This window comes from Nipponia nippon, unplaced genomic scaffold, assembly GCF_047370975.1.
Source record: "Nipponia nippon isolate SJK-2023a ecotype South Korea unplaced genomic scaffold, ASM4737097v1 scaffold_10, whole genome shotgun sequence".
Classification (NCBI taxonomy): domain Eukaryota; kingdom Metazoa; phylum Chordata; class Aves; order Pelecaniformes; family Threskiornithidae; genus Nipponia; species Nipponia nippon.
The window spans coordinates 4,441,968-4,459,046 of record NW_028262291.1 but is presented as its reverse complement, the minus strand read 5'-3'; the positions used below and the strand labels follow the sequence as shown (position 1 = coordinate 4,459,046).

The window sequence follows — 17,079 nt, the reverse complement described above, 5'->3', positions numbered from 1 at the left end:
ATAACTGTAATAATGCTAGCAATTCTTTTAACCTTTACTTTAAAATCTCTGGAACCGTCAAAATGGACAGATTGGAAGGCTAACTTTGAGACTAGGAAAGTCCTCCCCTGAACAAAGGGCAACGAGAGATACCGTAATGTGTTTGAACAGAGATAATGGCTTCTTGATTAGGGGATAAGGGTAATTCTCAAAGCTCAGCATAAATGAAAACACTAATCAAGTGACTACTTGAATATAAATGCCTGGTTTTTCTTTTCCAGTTTGATTTCTGAAACCCATGAATGCATTTGCTCCTCATTTAAGTAACTCAAATTCCAGCAAACATGGTATTGCATGTGATCATCCCTGGGAAAAAAAAAAGCCGCCATTTTTAAGTAATCATAATTGTACTTCTTGTGAGTCACACACCAATTCTGGGTTATCAGAACACATAACAATTACACCTTCTGCGCACCTTCTACAAGAAGGAGCCAATACACAGTAATTGTATAAAAGCACAAACAAGGAAAAAGAGCAAACATCCACTCAATCCTAAACCTTGCTTTTCAAGGTGAGGCATGTACGTACCGCAAGATAATAAACTTGGGCTGTTACATGGTTGGCGATACCAAGGAGTGAAGGTTACTCGGGTAATTTTTCAACCTGAATTTACATGCTTTCAAAGGCTTCCTTTCAGAAAGTTATACGGTTACATTACAAGGTGTCGTCTTCATGCAATCCTAGCTCTAGCATAAAAAAACGCCCAAAGGAAAGTGGTTTTGAATCCAAAATGTCTACCTGCAGTACAGAAGTGTTGTAACATCTGCGATAAGCAGTACAGCCCACCCTAACCCCAGAGAGCTACTGAACCTTATCTCAGGGGGCACTGAGAAGACCCCTTGGCCACAAAGTCAATAGCCAGTGATCCCACCCCACAATAAGCCGTGAAATCAGTGAGTTATTAAGCTTTTTTTTCCCTCCTCCTTTTTCATAAGTGCTTTTCCTCACAGTTAAGAGCACATGAGTTACTCGACTCTGTTTCCAGAAGCAGGCTGCGCCCACCTTAGGTGCTGAAGCCTTCCCCGGCGGTGAAGCTCAGCCTGGGAGGCCGGCGAGGCCCCGGGGTCCCGGCCCCGGCAGGAGGGTGGCTGGGCCACGACGAGGTATTTTGTCGTTTTAAAGAGCGCAAAGGCCACGGGACCCCGCGAACGGCCGCCAGAGTCGCAGGCCGCGGCCGTGAGGGACGACCGACCGGCTCGGCCTTTGGCAAACGGGGAGAAGCGGCGGCAGATAATTAGCTCCGCTAAACCAATTAGCGGCCCTTGCCCAGGCTCGCCCCGCTAATCGCCTCCCGCCCGCCCGCTCCCCCTCACGCCAGCGGCCGTTGGGGCAGGGAGGGAGGGAGGGAGGGAGGCGGCGCGCGCCTTTCCCCGCGCGCCCCGGTTCCCGCGCCGCGAACCCGCCAAACCCCGGCCCGGCTCGAGACCCGACCGCCCCCCTCCGGCGGCGGCGGCGGCGGCGGCGGGAGGAGGGAGCGGCCCGGCAACGCTGCGCTCCCATTGGCTGCGCGGGGCGGAGGGCTGCGAGGTGATTGGTTGGGTCGAGTGCCCCCCCCTCCCTCGGCGGCTCAGCGGGTTGAATTCAAATCGGCACCGGGAGCGGCCGCGCGGCGGGACCGGACAGGACCGGGCGGCGGCGCCGGCACCACCACCACTCCTGGTGGGTGCCGGCTCTCAGGCGTGGTGGGGCGGGCAGCCGGCGGACGACGGAGCAGGAGCAGAGAGAAGCAGCTCTCTGGGCACAGTGGTGGCGCCAAATGTTTAAACCGGATCCCGGAAGGGCCCCGCCCGCCGGCGGCGGCCAATCGGCGGCGGCCAATCGGCGGCGCTGCACCGCCTGCGGCCGGGGGCGGGGCGGGGCGGGGCGGGGCCGGGCCGGGCCGTTGGGCGGCGGGCGCGGGCCGCCGGGCGCGCGCGGGCCGGTCCGAGAGGCGGGAGGCGAGGAGCCCTTCCCCGGCGGCGGCGAGGGCGGCGGGAACCGGGCGAGGTGGGCGCCGCCGCCGCCTGCCCGCCCGCTGGCCCCTCACGGGCGTCCCCGCCGGTTTCCCTCCTAACGCTTCCCTCCTCCCGCCCCGCAGAAGCGGCGGGACCCTGCGATGCGGAGCGCCGCGGCGGCACCGGTCAGCGTCGCCCCCTGAGGCTGCGCGGCGGCGGGAGAATGCAGCAGGCGGGCGGGGAGATGGGGACCGGCGACAAGGTAATTCCTCGGTTCCGCCCCGCTTTCCTCCGTGCCCGCTCCGGTGGGCAGGCGCCGAAGCGGGCGGCCCCGCCGGGGGCTGCTGTCCCCCGCGGGGGCGGTGGGGCCGGGGCGGCGGGGCCCGGCGCGGTGACAGCCCGGCCGGGGTGCCCGTCCTCCGCAGCACCTCTGGGCGCGAAACCCCTTCGGTCGGGACGAAGGCGTGCGAAAAACGTTGGGTGGCGGCAATCGAGCGCCTTTTACGTTCACTTTAATTTCTATCCGTAGCAGAAGAACCTGAGGCTTTACCTGACCCCCTTTATCCACCAGTTTTGTACCGAGCAGTACTGCTTCCTGCAGTACTCCCCCTTTTTTCCCTTAATAAAAGGGGTTTCAGTCGTTCTTCATAGCTTTCTGCTGCGGATTACCGTTCACTCTGACTGTATTTTCCCCCGAGGGAAAGAAAAGGAGAATTAGGCCAAGAATATCACGGGCCCTGTGTCTTAAGCTAAAGGCACAGTCACAGAAATGGTTTCAGGGAAGGGGTTTGTTGGTTCAGAGTCCAACTGCAACCTTTGACTCTGAGCTACCCAAAAAATGCAGCTGATCTCTATCCCACTTCGACTGTTACCAACAAACGGATTATAGTGCTTCTGCTTTTTAACATCAGTTTTTCTTTTCCTTGGTGCGTAGGAAAATCATTCTCCTGAGCCATACAGAAGCGTCTTGAAAACCCCCTTGAAACAAGCAGCTACCTCACAATCGGTATTGATAGAGCTACAGCCTGACTGTCAGCCTCTGACCACACCCCCAAAACCTAAAGAAATCCTTCCAGCAGATCCATGGACGCCTACTTCCAACCTTAAAATGCTGATTAGTGCAGCTAGTCCCGAGATTAGGAGCAGAGAACAGAGAAGGGAACTGTCGAACAACACAAGTGAGGTCCTACAGGCAAAACACTGTTTGCAGGTATGTTGTAAAGGTGTCTTCTTTATTTACTTTTTTTGTAAAGTTAGCTGAAGGCTGTTTATTCAGTATAAAAAGGTATACATTAACATACTACAATGTTTTTAAAAGTTTTGATTTTGGAGTATTTACCCAATGTAAGTAAGGATATTGCCTAGTTAGTTACATACAACTGGTAATGTTTTGCTGGTTTTACTTCACAACTGTTGAGGAGAAAGGGAGAACGCCGGGCCTTTGACAGCACTCACAATGAAGCTGCTAAATATCCCCCTTTACATATTTATTGTAAAAAATTTCAAATTCTCTTTTTCTTGTTTCCGTGTAGGAGCACTTATCGGGAGATGAATATGAAAAATCTCAACCAAGTCGCAAAGAGAAAAGTCTAGGATTACTGTGTCATAAATTCTTAGCTCGATATCCTGATTACCCCAGCACTGCAGAGAATAATTACATTTGCCTTGATGAAGTAGCTGAAGAGCTTAGTAAGTTGCTGTATACGCTATTATATATTTCTTCATACAAATATGCCAATAACCAATGCACTTGCGTTAGTGCATTTTTGCTCCGTAAAATTTTGAACGCTTACTGTGTACTCTCAAGCTTATTTAAACTCAGCTTTAAACTCTTCATTCTTAGAGCAATTCTTTTAAAAAGCTAAAGTTTCTTTGGTGACCTGAATTGAGAAACTGAGTTATGTTTAATATTAAACGCCTGAATTATTGCCAATCCCACAAATAGCCAGTTGCAGTTTTTTGGCTCTGGAGATGATGGCTAAGATTAGTGGTTGGATTTTTGCGGCAGGAACTAGCGTTTCTCAAGCTGAACCCACAACTTCCTGTCCAATCGTGACATCAAAGCAAGAAGCTACTTTCTGCTCTCTACGATAATTTAAATTTCTCATTTTATATCACTATTTTTATATCAAACCAATGATCTACCGAGAGTCTAAGTTGCTAACATTAAGCTGAAGCTCCTTTTTATCAAGGAGCTATGAAATTACAGTATTCTACAGATTATAACACTGATCATAGTTATAAATCATACTGCTAGAAATTTTTTGGTGTCATTGTATCTTCAGAATACGTTGGGGGACACAGAAGAGGGATGAATTGCAAATTAAACAAAATGTCTATTCTATTTATAGTTTGTACAAAATAACATCTCTTTTAAAAAACGCCTGGTCAACACCAAGAATTTGACAGACAAAAGAGAAAGGGACAGTGTGTTAATAGAATAACATGTAAAACCAAGTTACAAAACAGTTGTCTACCATGAGTTTCCAAGGATATTTAATGAGACGATCTAAAATCGATGCAATGAATAATTAAAAATGCTTTGTTTTTTTTTTAAAGCTGTATTGAAACCCATCTAATGGCTCTTCTGGCAACAGTAAGTTTTATTTCTTAAGGAATGCTGTAAACCAAGTATAACTGTCGAAAAGCAAGTCCTTCCATATCTAAAGCAAGAATTGTTTTCTTTTCCTTGCTGGCAAGATCTATGAAGGCTATTTTCAGAAACCTTTGTAATGAGGAATTGGCAAAAGTGCCTTAGAAGTATATTATAAGGAGGGGGAAGTATAGGAAACTGATCCCTTCTCCGTGCAAACCACGTTTCAGGTAAATGTATGACAAAACATATGTAGTAGAGATGTCATCTTCATCTTTCTTTTCTTTTTTTCAGATGTTGAACGTAGACGGATATACGACATTGTGAACGTGCTAGAGAGCCTACACATGGTGAGCCGCCTTGCCAAAAACAGATATGCTTGGCACGGGCGACATAATCTCTCCAAAACCCTGCAGGCTTTGAAAAAAGTTGGAGAAGAGAACAAATATACGCAACAAATTCAGATGATCAAGAAAAGAGAGTATGAGCATGAATTTGATTTTGATGGTGAAAGAAACGAAGAAATGGCAAGATCTTTCGGCTCAAATGAGCATTCAGAAATGTCTTTTGTTGAGCTCCCAGGAATGGAATTTCGTGCTGGTAATAATTCTCTATAATGCCAAGAATAATATGTGCTTGTAATGATCGATATCTATGAACTTGGAAAAAAACATCTGTTGGACTTTTTTTTTCTGAAATGCTACTGCCTGAAAGGTGCCACAACTGTTTGTGGTGAGAAAATGCTCTGCGCTCCTTCAGTTCTCTGGTTCATTCAATTCTTGCACATGTATTTTGTTTTTACAGTGCAAGAACAAGGGGGAATCAGGTGAAACTATCAGACGATCCCAACATATAATCCAATTTGCAGGATTTGTTACCGTTGAACATTATAGAAGCCGAAAGTATAAATTACTCAATTTATTTTTTAATTTAGGTTTGATTCGTGGAGGAAATGTTAATTCAGGATTGTTAAATACATTGTATAACCTGCAGTTAAGCATCTGTAAGAGTACAAGTTCTCAGACAATAGGAAATGCATACAGGGGCATTTCCCTCTTTGGGGAATTGCACTCTCTCTTTGTAGTTAGACTTGGTATCCACCTAATTACCTGATTCTTGTCATGTAGAGGCACGATTCTGGAGTCCACATCAGCCCTGCCTAGTTGCTGCGTTGTTTGTTCTGAAAATAATTGTTACTGACACATTTCCTCAGTTTTTTAAAAATGTTTGTAGCTGGCGTGTCACTTAATACTTCAATCCTTTCTCCTGTCTGCTGCAGCATCAGTAAATAGCAGGAAAGACAAGTCCTTACGAGTGATGAGTCAGAAATTTGTGATGCTGTTTCTTGTATCGACTCCTCAAATAGTAAGCCTTGAAGTTGCTGCTAAAATCTTGATTGGAGAAGACCAGTTAGAAGACTTAGATAAAAGCAAGTTTAAAAGTAAGTAAAATATCAAGTGTAAGCTAAATGAACTATTCTAGTACTAGTTCATACAGTGTAAAATACCATCCTCTTTTTCCTGCCATAAATACATTTGAGCCTCCAAAAACTCACTAAACACCAAGCGCAGTTTTTCACAGGGACCCGCTTGTGCATAGTCATTGATACGTAATGACGTAATGACCACAAAAGAGGAAAAGTCCATTAAATCCTCTCTCCTGAAGTAACGTCACAAGGCAGCTTATTGGTAACAATTTCTCTTTCCTCAAGCAGTCTGTCAAAGATTTCAGCGTCATTTCATGAAAGATGCCCCAGAATCATGCAAATCTGTGTTCTGGTCATGTAACTTACTTGTTGGAAATCTAAAGAAATTCTGTAAAAGTCCTGTTAATAACTTAAACGGGAGGGGAAGTGAAACCCAGTGCTGTAACTGCCAATTATTTCTTCATTCTTTTACCCTGCTCTCAGTTCCCCGCACGCTTCCTCCTCTTCCTCTCCATTCAAATGAAAAGGTACTTCTAGGTCTAGGCCTGTGTATCTGTAATAATCAAAAATGAGCCTGCTCTTGAGAGATCAAGAATTAATTGTGGGTTTCATTGAAAATTACACCCTTCCTTGATTCTCAGACAGACTCCATTGCTTTATTTGTGGAATTGTATCTATGCGAAAACTCATCCTCGCTGGTTTCAGTTCATAATTTCCTTTCCACTGCATCACGCCAACATCGAGAGGGTGGGTGGGTAGGCAATAGGAAGGTTTTGTTCGTTTTCATTCTTTCTTCTTCCTCCCTAAGGCCTGTCTCACAATAAAAGCATTTTCAGGGCATTCCATCCATGTGTCTGTATTTCAGGTATCACAAGTTTTACCATCTTCTTGGTTAAGAAGCATCGCCCCAAGTTCCATGACTTGCTAGACTTTGTTTTCGGTAGCAGAAGCTTTGGCCTAAGCACATTCACTTTGCAGTCCAGAAGTCACTTGTAATTTGCCTGCTGCCTAAAACTTTTCCCTCATAGCTCAACCTGCAGGATGGTTATCCTGTTGGATTTTAGCGTGTCTCTTCCCCCTAGTTCCCATATTCACCGTTGCAGGTGCGTACCTGCCTTTTAACCTACTTACTTTCACTCCAGAATTGGTACAGGTTTGGCCATTGCACAGAACCTAACTTGTTTTGAAAATGTTTTTTTTCTGTATTTAGCATGATATACTTAGCAGTATTTTCTTATCTAGATCTGTATCTATGTCCTTCTATTCAACATATAAACTTTATATTGTGATATGTTATTTCACAGTATAAATACCTGTTCCACAAAATTCTTCTTATAAAAAAAATTATAAAGATTTTTCCTTCTAGCTGCTAAAAGGACATTACAACATTTTAAATCAGATATATGTTAACTTGTGAATCGGAATTGCTATACTTTACATTTGTTTATTTTATTTCAGCCAAAATTAGGAGACTTTATGACATAGCAAACGTTCTCAGTAGCCTTGAGCTCATCAAGAAAGTTCATGTTACAGAGGAGAGAGGTAGAAAACCAGCATTCAAGTGGACAGGACCTGAGGTCTTGCCCAGTATTCAGGGTAGGTGTATGTGTCATTTCCTTTTGTTCTGCTGATGATTTTGACTGTTTCTCTGTTTTCTCTGCTAGAAATTTTTTGACCAAAAGACAGGTAAACTAAGCAGAAAGTCTTTGCTAGCTACGTCACTGTCCCCGGTCCCCGGCAGCAGGGCACACCAGTGGGCATTTCCACATAGTAGATGTACCCATACTGAGACTCTTCCATTTCCATTTTTGCTGCTGCTAGTACTTGAATAACTGTAAGCCAGGCTCAAATAACTGCTTTTAATTACTGAATCTGCATATGACATGTATTTACTCTTTGGATTTTTTTCTGCTTTTTAGATACAAAACTTGAAACAACTTCTACGACCTGTCCCCCACCTGTTTCAGACTCCATCTCTTCCAAAGAGCAGTGTTCAAAAAACCTTTTTCCTTCAAGAGCAAAGCAAAACTTCACTCGGCATCCATCTCTAATAAAGTTAGTTAAAAGCATAGAAAACGACAGAAGAAAGATCCAATCTGCTCCAACCAGTCCAGTTAAAATAAGTGCAAGTACGTATCTTCGTCGAAGTTTGTTTTTAACTCAGAGGTAGTCTTGCATTAAATATTCAGGCTTGCCATCTTCTCATGGGAGAAGCAGATGTGTGGGTACGCCTGCTTACAACAAACATGTCTTAAGAACTGTCAAAAGTAGACATGATGGGGAAAATACACGTTGCCTGTAAATCCGAGGCTTTACAAGATTGATAGTGCAAACAAAGCTAAAATGATCCGTCTTCAGGGCGTAAGCTCTGCAATTAGTAGAAGCTCTTTCCAGTTTGGGGGACCAAATCCACTCACAGCTTGCGCAGTTGCAACAAAGTAAATATGTTTATTGAGATCCGGAACAAATTCAGCAGGCTGTAGGGAACTCTAGCCTCCTCTTTCACACCAAATACACAAGGCGTGGCATATTACTATTTTGGGTTTAAGAATAATATTAAATCCCTTTTTACATATCACTATCTTGACTTCGCGTGACGTCCTACTGGCTACAAACTTCTGTTTGTGTAGTACAGCTGATTCTCTGGATATTGTACCTTTCTCTATGAACTGCTCTAACCCTGGTTTGGTATGGAAACTGGGCTGTAGATCTTACTATGTAAGCAGTTCTGTATTCCATACGATTGCCAGAAAATTACCTATCAGCGTTCATGTTCTTGTTAGGTATCCTCTTTGGAGGGGAAAAAAAATGGAGCTGAGGCTTTAAGATTCGTTTGACATAAGCTACTATCCAATTGATCAAGTCTGGGCTGCAGTTTGAGGATAACACGGAGTCTTAGCGTCTTCTCATTAAATGTGTACGCCACGTTAAATAACGCAGTCTCCTCAAGACAAAATTTAACTTCTAAGTTTGATGTACTAACAGTTTTCTTTTGTTTTCCCTCTTCCAACCAGTCACTGATCAAAATTTATCAGCTTTCCCAAGTAAAATGGCTCAGGTTCCAACAATCACTAAACATCAGCTGGAAGGACAATCAAAGTAAGTTTGCACAAGTATTAAGGTGAGAAGCTTTATTTTGTCACTGGCCATTAAGTTAACGCTATGCTCAGTCTGAGTTGGGCAATAGTCTGCAAAAACAGGTAACTCCTGATCCTGCAGGCTATTTTTTTCACTTATTATTTTCTGTTCAGTGGATTGAGAAGGACAAGTTCACGTTAAGTCTTTGTATTGCAGAAACTAATTTGTCAGGGTATTCACTTCTGTATGAAGGTATTAAAATACATTGGGCTTTTTTGTTTGTTTTGTTTTTGTTTTAAGGAAAGCAAAAGAGATGAAAATGAAATTGTCAAGATCTGCTTTGGAACGTAACCTGCTCTCACCTGAGGTAGTCCGCAAGCCCGAACCTCCTTGCACCGCAGCACCCTCTCAGCTGTCAGCTCTCACGCAGCCACGCGCCGTCTGTCCTCCAAGCCACAGTTCAGTCCCACCAGCAATACTACCTCATACTCATTCTGGTGTGTCATATGCAATATATCTGCACCCTTCCCAAGCCCACACTGTGACAACATACAGCCCAAGTTTCATGTTGCAGCCTCTACCGTGTGCTAATGTAACTGGAATTAAGAGTATTAATTCAAAAGCATTAAATAAAATAACCACTGAGGAAGGGGACAGTCAGATAGCTACAGATGATCCAACAAAGTCCTTGACAGCTAAAGAAAGACCGACTATCAAATCAAAAACTTCATCACAGCGGTGCCTTAAAAGATCACAAGCATTACAAGAGAATAACTTAATTAAAAGGTATAGAAGTGATGAGGAAAGCCTTGATACTTCTCTGGTAAGTTAAATTATTTTCAAAATGCCATTTTACAGCTTAACGATGTTGCCACCTACTCATTTTCAAAGTGATTTAGGAGCCTACTGGTGTGTGTAGGCGTTTTAAATAACATTACACTTGAAGGGATGACGTTCATTTGTTGTGCTTGCTGATGTTTGGGGGGCTGTTTTTTGTTTGTTTAAACATATATATCTCTATATCAATATCACATTATTTTGCTGGTATTTGCAAAGCATCAGGCAGAATATATAGTATGCAATGTAACACACGTCTTCGAAAGGCAAACGTAGGATCAGGCTGTATTTTTCTCCTTGTTCCCCTCTTCCCCCTCCAAATATTTATTTCCAAGAAGACCTGTCAAAGCGTACAGATGTTAGTCAAAATAAAACAACTCCAAAAACATTATGTCAAGACTTACCTATTTATAGATACAATGATTCTGGAGTAGTTTGGGTTGCTCATCTTGCTGGCATTCATTCTTAGCTTCAGAGGGTTTAGGAGGGAAAGTGGACACAAAAGTCGCTGGATGGGGTATGTCCCAAAATCCTGATACCTTCTAAATATTTCTATCCAGTGTCGTACACTATTAATGTTGGATTGCTGTAAGCATGATAATACAGCACATGAAAAGAATAAGAGGTTCGGGTACTGCTGCTGAATATTTTAGTGTCTCTGTAAATTATGAGGCTGCTTTAAGTTGTGCTTGCCAAAACAGTCGTGAAATGTTATCGGCGTGTTGTGACGATGTGTGGTGTCAGACATCCACTGGCTGAGAAGGAGCAAGAGGGGATAACATGGAACTGGTTGTCCTATTGACTAAGAAATTTTTAAAGCCCAAGCTTGGGAGTCAGGAGAAAAGAGAAAGTTTGCTGTCCTGATTGTTAAGAATTTTTATAAATAACATTGTAGACCTGTAATTGAGAATGTTAAGTCTTACAGTGTCTGCCTTTGGTTTTGTATGTACTTTTTTTAAAGGGAGAATCCATTAAAACTGAAAGACCGCCTTCCAGTAGCTCGCAAACAAATCCCGAAATAGACAATTTCCAGGAAGAGAGACAGAACAAAACCGAAACATTGGATCAAAACACAGCAAGTTGCTATGACCAATGTAAAAGAGAAGATATTCCAGAAGATGAGGACAAAATCAAAACTAAACAAGACATACCTGTAGCATTTGCTATTCCTGCTCATGAGGTAAGCTTTGTCAGACACCACAGCACATCTTGCCATTCCCTGGGAAAAGACCACTTGGAGTCTTCGCAAAAGAAACAAAACTATAGTAAACACCACACACATAGATTGTCTTTGGTTAAATTCTTCTTAGTGTGCTTTTAAAACCTTATTTTGTAGGAATGTAGGACTTCTATTTCAGTATTAAGTAAACAAATAGGAGGACATGAAGTGACTTTGAGGCTTCAGCGGGGATGAAGGTCACAACTAAGACTAAGTAGAGGAAGGCAACGTTGAGATCCCTTACATCCCCCATCCTTTGTTTGTGTATATTTAGCCTCAAATACCTTGATTTACAACAGAATCACACGAAACTCTCTTCATCAGTAAAGTTTGATATTCTGTAGTTAAGACTTACTACTGTAGAGACCCTGAATAAAGAACAGTTCTGTTGACAAAAACAGAACTTGTAAATGCAAAAGGATTGTCTGCCGATAGTCGTCTTATGAAAAACACGATCCAAGAGTGAGGTGACGTGATGATTGCTGGGTCCAGATGTTTCTTCTGGGGAAAAAAAAAGTATTCATTTTCAGGATTTCTCTTTTGTCTAGTCTAACTGTACAGTGTTAATCCCAAATGGATTTCCAGTTCCTCACCGAGGATATCGGCTGGAAATGGAGCCAGCTGACTTCTTGCACAGCAGGGCAGTCTTACTTTAAGGAGCGTGTCCTTGAGTCACTTCTGTCTCATTTCAGACAGAAAGTCATACAGGCATGGAACGCAGGACCCTGGGGATATGGAGGATAAAGAATAAACATGGCAAGGGGGATGCAACTTTGGAGAAAAACTTCATTTTTTTGTTCATGACGTGTTTGGGGTAAAGGTGCATTGTCTTTTTCTTTTTCAGACTTTTTTCCCATCTGGCTATCTTATTCCTCTTACTCAGTGCACCCATGGCAACAAGGCAGGCTTTTCTGATAAAGAGAAAGCTGGGATATGTTCATTACAGCACACTACCTACAGCTCACCCATTGCTGGCAAGTATTAAATAGGCACGCAGTTGTCTGGCTTAAAGGACTGTGGGCCAGATTCGTCCTACCGAGGTGACGAAATCACAACACAATGGCTTGAGTCTCAAGTTTTAATCCCCTTCAACACTTGATTTTTCTGTTTCAGGTGTCATTCCAGTGACAGCATCTGAACTGAAAGCAGTTAACATTCCTGCTTTTCATATAACACCCTTGAATATAATGCTGTCACCAACTTCTATAGCTGCTGCGCCTGTACTGAGCACCTCCTGCCTCAATTCGAGCAATACCAGTTCTGCCCAAAATCCAAGTTCTTCAGTTCTGAACTTTACACTGCAACACGTAGGACTAATACCGGCGGGTGTGCAAGTTCCTGCAAATCCTGTTCTTCAGCACGTGCCAGTCTCTTCACAACCGGAAAATGTTAGCCATAGCTCAGAAAACCTGAACTTGCAAGAGGAGAAGGTAAATAAAAATATATTGCAATTTCTTGACTGTGGTGGGTTGAGTGGGAAGTATAGCACAGCAATTCCTTTACAGCAAGTAAAATATTTAAATAAACTTTTTTTTTTTTTTTTATCTTTATAAATCAGCACTGCCCAAAAAGACCTGGCAGTGAAGGCCAGTATAAGTACAATATAACTGAGAGGTTAGAAAGGAAGAACAAGTATCTTATTTGTTGTGGAAGTGGAGCCAGCTGGAAGATGACAAGATGTGAAGAGACAACTTTTAGAAGGAGGATTTTGCATAGATCTGAGATGACACTTATTAACAAATTGTCCATTTGTTGCTTTCCTTCTCGTTACCCTCCTAATCTACTCTCAAGTTCTCGTGTTTAATGTTAGCTTTTTTTAATAGGATGGGATTGTACAGGATTTTAAAAAAATATTTTTTTCCATGGGAAATTTGTCTGTGTATTTTGTGTAACACTGTATTGCCTAAGATATGTTTGTATTAAAAAAAAGGAGATAGTAAGGAATTAGAGAAACCAGATTTTTATTTAATTTATTTTATATATGTATATTTATAGATATGTCAAGGAATACAGGTATATTACTCTCCGTAAAGAGTTGTGAAGTTTTTAATTTTCAGGGAAAAAAATTAGTTTTAGAAACCTAAAACTAGAATTTACTTTTTTTTTTTTTTTCCTTCCCCTTAAGTGAAAGTAATTTTCTCTCTTCTCTTTAGCCTTGTGTGCCAAAGGAACCCCAAGAGCCCCAGACAGTTACAGAACATTTTTTCCGCACACCAGGAGGGCCGAACACAGTACCTTCACTCTCTGCAAATTCAGATGGTACCAACAGAATCTCTCCAGGAACTCTGTATATTCCTCAACGAAAACTTGAAGTGTCAGAAGACTAATTTTGGGATATCAGATTGCTGAATGTGTTAGCAGGCACGATTCCTGGCAATACACTGCACGCATCTTGGATTGTATGATGGACAATGTGTGTTTTGGACATGTATTGGCAAGACCTCAGTACTGGAATAGCCTTAATTAATGCCTTAGAATTAAAACTGGCTCTTAATGAGAAAGTTAATGTCTAATAATTTTTCCAAAAGGCTTACCTGAAGTATTATAGCAACAAAGTTATGTATCTAGTGGTTTTTGTGTTGCTTTTCTGCTATGCAAAGTAAGCTGAAATTGTCTTTGTACAGAAAGGTACAGTCTATCAGTCAGTACATATTTTGCACAAAGAAAAGTACTGTGAGTGTGTACATATTTTATGTCTTAACAAAAAGTCCATAGTTAAAATGTCTTGCTCCTATGTTCAATAATGCTCTTTTGTAAAGTTAGTAATAAAAAAAAAAACAACAAAAAATGAATTCTTAATCAAGTTTTATATAAGTTAAGAATTATTTATACTGTATTTTTAAATCAATTTGTTCAGATTAAACTTGCATCAAACTCAAATTTTGACTTTTTTTTGTTTGATCAAATTAAATTGCCCGAGTTAAGTAATACACTGCATATTCCCTGGCATCTTTTCATTCTTTTTTTGTCAGACAGGGGCATCTGTCTTCTGAAGGAAGGGAAAATGGTATTTCATCAGAAAGGGACTGAAGTAACTCAATCTGACGTCTGACCTCTATCACTAGAGATTACATCTCCTAATAACCATTAGAGGAAAATATAGTTATGAAGTTTGGAATTCAGAGTATCCTTATCACCCTGGAATATTCTGGAAAGTGCTGTCCAAATGTCACAGAACGGAGAAGTCACACAGCTTGGGCTTCAAGCTAAGCAGACGATAGGATGTGAAGGTGTACACTCACGCCTCTGCCTCTTCTGTACCGAGGCTGTGCTGTTGGGTTCTGCTTTCCAGCCAAGATCAACGTCAGCTTCCAGCTGGTGTTTCTCCCCTCCTCCCATTTCGTACCAAACAGGTTAAGTTAAACCATCTGAATTTAAATACGTACAGCAGAGTCTCCTCTATGCTGAAGGAAGAAAGATGAAGCCTCCTCGCACAGCTCACACCCATCCTAGATGCCAAGGAATAACTCACAAATTAAAGGAAAATACAGCGTATCTATCTGCCTTCCCAGGTGAAACCTGCCTGGCTGTCCGCATGAGGACAGGAAAAACGCCAGCAATGCCCAACAGTCAGGCTTGGACTGGGTGAAAAAAAAAACAGTTAACACAGGTAACATAGTAAAACTAACTGGCTTGCTTCTTTTTAATAATGCAAAATCATTTTATAATACAAAATACACCGGACAGAATAGGATAACTATTGAAATACTCCTACCTGAGGGGGAGAGAAGAATAAAAGCTGGAAAATGGAGGAATTCTGACTGCAGCAGCCAGTAGATTGTTTTACTTCTCCAAAGTGGTAATGGGTTGATCTTCCTTAAACCTGCTAGCAATTTCATTCTAGAAGTATAAAGGCAAAGGTTTACAGAAACTTGCATTACTCAAAGCAAACAAACGCCAAACCTTTGGTTTTTGGACACCACCGTTGACAGAATAAGAAACTACAGTAATTAGGCTTGGAGAAACGGTTTCCTCACAAATGGTGCTCTATTCTGAAAAGCTGAATGTTATTCTGACTTGCTGCCTAGTGTCCCTTGGCTCCTGTCAAAATACAGTTGCTTGCTTCTTCACGCCAGCGTTGTAACACCTACCACTTGACTTTCATGTTCATTTTGCAGGCTGAAAAGCCACCGCTTCTCCGCTCCAAGCATGCTGCTCCCCAGAAGACCTGCATTTCGCTCCGACTAGCTGAGCTCGCTGCTCTCTCCACCTGCCTCACCTACCCTTGAACGCGACCCGAGTACCCGCTGTGCTCTCTTGCCACGCTCTAGGAAAGTCCCTCTGATCCTCGGGCTCGTTTCGCTTTTGATATGCTGCGTTCCAGTTCTCCGAGCAGTGGTTTTTAATCCCTACCTTTGATTTATAGAAAACACTACATTCTAGCTCCACCAGGAATAGAAAAATTCATGCATGTATACGTTCCAGTTGCATATTTCAAGCCTGTTCTTTCAGTCTCGGGTCCTGATAACCCGAGCGGACCAGGGCTTATATGAAATGCCAACTAGCCCATACGGGTCCGGCTGTGCCGCTGAGCTGCAAAGAGCCTCTCAACAAAACTCGTGCCCTCACAGGGACACAGAAGCACAGAAATGAAGCAACACCCAATACCAGAAAACTAAAGGTTGTTCCCTGCCTTTGCCCCTTAATTTCTCTGACAAACTCAAAGAGAAAACGCTGACATTTTGGGGCAAAATCTTTCTCCACAGATCTCCCTGCAGTTGGTTACGGTGCAAATCCATCCAAGTACACGATCTACACGATGTGAGTGAAGATTAACGAAGATTCAGTTCCCTCAAATGCCAAGGGTCCTCACTTACCAAACACCAAGGGTGCAAACACAAAGTGGCTACAAGCTTCTCGGCGCTTTCCCTGTGCTCCAACAGCAAGCTCGGTCCTGCCCCTACCCCTCCTTGCTCCCGTCTTACAAGAAACGTTCATACCGCGCACATGGCACCGTCACCTCTGCGTTCAGCCTTATTTGACGTAGGCAGAAGAGCTGCATTAACTATCCGGGGAGAATGACCAAGAAGGGATGGAGTCCAGTTCTCCGGCTCAGGAAAAAAATAGTTCTCCAACTTTACATCAAGGACCTGTCTCTGCATGATAAAATCTTTGCTGGACTCAACAGTCAATGGTTCTATAGGCTCCTAAGAGTTTTCAAAGTAGCCTCAGCAAACAGACCCCTAAAATCCTAAAGTCTGACATGGATTTGGCATCTAATTTCCTTATGCTCCCATGAAAGTCCCAGAGTGGAGACTCCCAGCTTCAGAGTCCCGGTGTTTAACCCCTGGGCTTGGGTTAAACAAGGGCTTGGCCCTCTCACACACAGCAAAGTCCATGATGCTGCACAAAGCTTCTAAATTCAGACACCCCTTTAGAAAATGAGAATTAGCTTCTAAATCTTCAAAGCACTTAAAATAAAACCCTGTAAAAAGTAAACTTTAAGTGCCTCATACGTTAGTCTCCGCATCTTCAGTACGTCTGCAGCATCATCCGTTTCCAACGAGCTCAGGGAGGCACGGCAAATATAACTGCAATGATTAGACGTGGTTAATATTATCCATATTAATTAGTCATCGTAATGCTTAAACACAATAAAAATTTGAAGATTAGAGTGAAAAGCATAATTCTCTGTATCCTAAAAGACAAACCAGTTGCATCTATCAAATCATGAACTGCTGAATGAAATTCTATTTGGTTTAAAATTGTTGAGTTCCAGAGGTTCCTACAAAAGGGTTTTTTTTAAAAAATAATTATTTTGGTAAATAGCTTTCGGCAATGTGACCATTTATAATTAAATCCTCATTTCAGGAACTGTTATTTTATGATTCACATTTAAGCAACGCGGTAGCAACTATCAAACCCGAATCTTTATTTCTGATCTATTAGACGGCCGTTAGGAATGCCCTCTAGGTGTAATCTGAGGGGCTGCATTGTTGTCCACCTACTCACA

General features: G+C 42.6%; 1 protein-coding gene across 2 annotated transcripts; it reads left to right on the top strand.

Annotated features, from left to right (window-relative positions):
- The first annotated feature begins 1,976 nt into the window (after window positions 1-1,976).
- Window positions 1,977-17,027, top strand: E2F8 (E2F transcription factor 8). Of its 2 annotated transcripts, XM_087742909.1 has the most exons (14): window positions 1,977-2,235; window positions 2,908-3,183; window positions 3,506-3,662; window positions 4,861-5,166; window positions 5,846-6,007; window positions 7,451-7,588; window positions 7,912-8,121; window positions 9,007-9,091; window positions 9,371-9,893; window positions 10,869-11,087; window positions 11,971-12,100; window positions 12,240-12,556; window positions 13,280-14,736; window positions 15,245-17,027. In XM_087742909.1, the coding sequence occupies exons 1-13, from the start codon at window positions 2,197-2,199 to the stop codon at window positions 13,451-13,453; spliced, it is 2,736 nt and encodes a 911-aa protein (XP_087599035.1). In that variant the 5' UTR covers window positions 1,977-2,196; the 3' UTR covers window positions 13,454-14,736; window positions 15,245-17,027. The 2 variants fall into 2 exon arrangements, with proteins under 2 accessions (XP_087599035.1, XP_087599041.1); XM_087742915.1 differs by lacking the exons at window positions 1,977-2,235; window positions 2,908-3,183; window positions 3,506-3,662 and adding an exon at window positions 3,703-4,569.
- The last annotated feature ends 52 nt before the right edge of the window (window positions 17,028-17,079 follow it).

Excerpts from the sequence above, each read along its gene's own strand:
- E2F8 (XM_087742909.1), top strand. The coding sequence starts at position 2,197 with ATGCAGCAGGCGGGCGGGGAGATGGGGACCGGCGACAAG. Across the intron at positions 9,092-9,370 it reads CAGCTGGAAGGACAATCAAA|GAAAGCAAAAGAGATGAAAA; the intron begins GTAAGTTTGCAC and ends TTTTGTTTTAAG. Across the intron at positions 9,894-10,868 it reads AAAGCCTTGATACTTCTCTG|GGAGAATCCATTAAAACTGA; the intron begins GTAAGTTAAATT and ends CTTTTTTTAAAG.